The sequence below is a fragment of the Amblyomma mixtum genome, chromosome 2 (genome assembly GCF_055824585.1).
Source record: "Amblyomma mixtum isolate Tamu chromosome 2, ASM5582458v1, whole genome shotgun sequence".
NCBI lineage: Eukaryota > Metazoa > Arthropoda > Arachnida > Ixodida > Ixodidae > Amblyomma > Amblyomma mixtum.
In genome coordinates this window covers 162,538,456-162,542,710 of record NC_143013.1, presented here as the reverse complement: position 1 = coordinate 162,542,710, position 4,255 = coordinate 162,538,456, and the positions used below count along the sequence as shown (strand labels likewise).

The 4,255-nt window shown below is 52.4% G+C and overlaps 1 protein-coding gene across 1 annotated transcript; it reads left to right on the top strand.

The window, feature by feature from the left end:
• The first annotated feature begins 3,575 nt into the window (after positions 1–3,575).
• On the top strand, positions 3,576–4,037 carry LOC149361443 (antigen 5 like allergen Cul n 1-like). The gene has a single exon (XM_089568082.1). It carries the CDS (start codon positions 3,576–3,578, stop codon positions 4,035–4,037), a length of 462 nt encoding a protein of 153 aa, XP_089424208.1.
• Positions 4,038–4,255: the final 218 nt, after the last annotated feature.

Here is a 4,255-nt window from a genome sequence, read left to right as displayed (position 1 = left end):
GGCCGTCCAGCAGGCCCGCGAGGCGACGGCGAGGCAGCGCCTCGACGTCCCCACGTTGGAGACCTAAGGCCCCGTCGGCGAAAGCTCTGCAGGACTATGAATAAAGTTGTTACCAACCAACCAAGCGGACGTAAGCGTGCATACGGTTATGGTATGTAGACAGCAGCGATTAATATCTTGACATATCTGTGTACGCCGTGAGCAGACGACAGACATGGAAAAGCCGCCAGTGGCGATGGCAATCCTGCTTTTGCGGGAATGGTGGGCGCGCGGGTGTTATGACGTCCAGTCGCAGCTTCCACAGGCGGCCGCCGGGTCAATGATACGGCAATAAATCGCGAAAAAAAACGTGTTATCCGCCTTTTTCGCTAAAATGTTTGCCGGATTTATAAATTTTTGCCTTCAAGCACTTGTTTACATGTAAAAGAGCAGCTCCAAAAGTTTGGTTCAGTATCCCATTAAGGGCCACTCAGCGAGACTGCTGGCTATCGCCGGATTTTTTGTAGCGTAAGCTACACTACGCGGCTTGGAGGGAGCTTCGCGTGCCGTCTGCGCTGACCAGTGCTGCCAACCTCCAGAGCCGTCTCTCCGCTATTTTGTAACCAAAAATTCCCTAGATTTCCCTAGACACGAAAAGTAGTGTTCAATTGTGAAAAAATATATATTTATGCGTAGTTCAGTAGCAAGTTTTATCAGGCAGCTACCCTATTATCAGATGAATTTGAATAGAAGGATCTAAAATGCAGAACTTCTAAATGAAGCTACAGATAAACCGTAGCGCTCTTTGGAAATTAAAAATGAAGGCTCTATATCGTGTATGTGTTCGTTTCTTTTTCACTGTACGCAAGATATTAGTAAACATGCGTCGGCATGTGAAGTTAAATGAATTTTTCCCCCTCATGTTGTGTCGGTTTAGACTTCATCCGAAGGATATCACGTAGAAAATGCCTGGAGGTCGCTTGAGGAGTGTTCTGAAACTGCTATATAAAAGCTGCTTGTTGATTTGCTGCGATTGCTCTAGAGGATGGCTGACATAACAGTTTGAGTCAAATAAAACCATGAAGCAGTGATTTTTACAGCATTTGTATGCCTCATGTGACCTCAACTCGCTTTGCTCGTCTTGGTGGAACTGGGAATTATCGGTTATGATTTCGGAGGTCCTAGCGTCCCAAAGCGACCCAGGCTATGAGGGATGAAATAGTGAAGGGTTCCGGAAATTTCGACCACCTGGTGTTCTTTAACGTGCCGAGCGCCATAACCACTGAGCCACCGTGGCGGGTGAACTGGGTATTGTGAATTGTTCCCCTAGTTAGACTAGCTAAGATTTCCAACACGGCGCTCCTTTATCAAAAAATGGCGCCCTTGTTCTTTCCTACTTATCAAAATCAACATGCAGATATGCTTACTAAATAGTAATTTCACGTCGTGATGCGAGCTCCAAGCACAGCGTGAGAAAGGGGCGCGCGTGTTGAGGTAGGGTGGTGCCGCTCCAGATCACAGCAGCGGGTGCCACTGGCCACGTCAGGGACCATACACATCCGACTACGTGCGTGTAAAGGCCGGTTCACATACATGCAAGCAACCGAAAATTGAGCAGAGCAGTGCTGCGAAAAATTTTTGACTTGTTGGAACATCGCCGCTCTGAGTACTGGAGCTGCCGCGATGGCTATAAACAGCTTTTGAGCCTCGGCAACAACGTGTTTTCAGTTGCATGTGAAAGAGGCTTTACTCGAGCGCGCGGCGGCGTTGTACGGGCCTTCGTCAGTTGTAGCGAAAAAACAATAAAAACCTTGTTCTGTGTTCCTACTTTGAGAGAGAGAGAAAAAAAAGAACTCTCCAAGCAAATTAAATTTCCTTAGATTATAGAAAAAATCCCTTTCCCCTAAACGATGCCCAAATTCCATACATCTAGGGAAAAAATTGCTGAGGCTCAGCTTGGCTAAGCCTTGGGAATGCGAAGCATCCCACGGCGACGGCGCGAGGTGGAGGCCGGTTCTCTCATCCGATGTCACGTGGTGTGACGTCACGGTGTCACGTGGCGTGACGGCTAAGGGTCCCACGGCGACGGCGCGAGGTGGAGTCCGGCTCTCTCATCCGATGTCACGTGGTGTGACGTCACGGTGTCAGGTGATGTGACGTCACGGTGTCACGTGGTGTGACGACTAGGGGTCCCATCCCACGGCGACGGCGCGAGGTGGAGGCCGACTCTCTCATCCGATGTCACGTGGTGTGACGTCACGGTGTCACGTGGCGTCACGGCTAGGGGTCCCACGGCGACGGCGCGAGGTGGAGGCCGGCTCTCTCATCCGATGTCACGTGGTGTGACGTCACGGTGTCACGTGGTTTCACGGCTAGGGGTCCCACGGCGACGGCATGAGTGGTAGCTCTAGCAATATGCTTCGCATAAAAACCCTAGGGTTGGCAGCACAGGCGCCGATCATACTGCGCATGCGCGGCAGCCCCTTTACGTCACGAGTGGCGCATCTGCGTCGCCCCCGCCGCCGCCGGCGCACCTCTCCGGCGCTCCACCGGTCGGCGCATTCCAGAGGCGTGACGTCACAGTCTCGGCAGACGCGCCGGAATAGCGTGCGCCCACCGCTGTGTTTAGGACTGCCGCGCACTACTGCGCATGCGCGAAGAGTGCTCATCGTGCGTGTATAATGCGCGGGACAGGCGGTTGATGTAGTGCGCTCTACATGGAGGTTAAAGAGAGCCGGGTCGCTGCCTGTCGGCGGAGAACAGTGGAAAACCTCAATTCCTCAGACTCCGAGGTTGTTGCTTGGCAGTTAGCCTCTTATGGTACGTATATCCTGGCATAGCAAAGCTAAGCTACTGCCGTTTTTTTTTGCTTCATTGCATGGAAATATTGTCGGAAAGAAAACTCAAAGCATGCTTACGCCACAAACCTCCAGGCCACCACACCGCCTCATGACCCGGCACTCCAAAGCACCAAAATTCTGGGACGCACACACATACATCCAGATAGAGGAGTCAGCTAGGCGGTTGTCAGTCCAGTTCTTCATCCAGTCGTCGTGTGTTTGCCTTCTCTTTTCGCTGTGGTCCGTCATTTGACTGTTTTTGTTCATCAATATGCTCCAACTGACCCATATTTCAACTCTACAGCTAGGAGGCTTTTGCACGGCAGCATGTGCAGAGGGTAAAATGCTTGCCTAGAACACGTTCTGGGCGTGTTTCCCTCTGAACACGCAATTTCTAGCAATACCTTTCGGCTAAAAACGGTCTGGCTTTGCGCATGTGCAGCTAAACTCATAGGGTTTCATCTTCATTTCTTGCTTTCCTGGTCGCGACGGCTGTGGGATTTGCGAAACGGACAGTTTGGTCGTTCTAGACATGTGTTTTTCTCTCAGTACTCCCCGCACCGAAGTGCAGTGTTCATGGAACGAACATTTCATTGACTGTGGTGATTCAGCAGCCAACACGCCTCGTGTTAAAGTGCACCCCACTCTCGCGCCTTCTATTGAAGAGCGCCGTCTTCATCAACTTTCATATGCTCCGTCCCGCGGCACTGCCTGCTCATCGTTGTCTTCTGCGCAGCACAAATCCATGCCCCATCCATGCTCTGCTCCACGAAGTACACCGAGAACTGCAATAACGTTCGTATCGAAACAGGGAATTGGGCCGACGAAATCCTCTGGCTGCACAACCGCTACCGCCGAAACCTGGCAGTGGGACATCTGGCCGACTTTCCAGCGGCGGGCAACATGCTCGAAATGCGGTGGGAGGACAAGATGGCCGAGGTGGCCGAGGCGCTGGTACAACGCTGCGCCACTTTAGAACATGCCGTTTTTCACGACAAGCCCGAAGAACGCGCCACTGTGAATTTTTCTGAGGTGGGCCAGAACTTGCTCTGCGACTGGTCGAACCCGCAACGGTGGTCCACGTGGAACATCGTTATTCGGGACTGGTTCGACGAACATGCGGTACTCTTCGCCCAAAGTGGAGAAGTACGATGCGGTGGAGGCAGCCACAAATTTTACCCAGATCGCCTGGGCACGCTCCTACGCCGTCGGCTGTAGCGGCGGACTTCTCCACGTAAGATCGGAAGAATTACAAATGTATGTTTGCAACTATTGCGCCGGTCGGAAACGTGGCTGACCAGGAGTTGTAACGGCCCGGGCCGCCCTGCTCTCTCTGCCCGGAAGAAACGGAGTGCGTCGGGACAACGGGCCTCTGCAGGGTCACCGGTGACAAGCCTGGTAAAGACGCCAGGAAGACAACGACAACAACCACGATG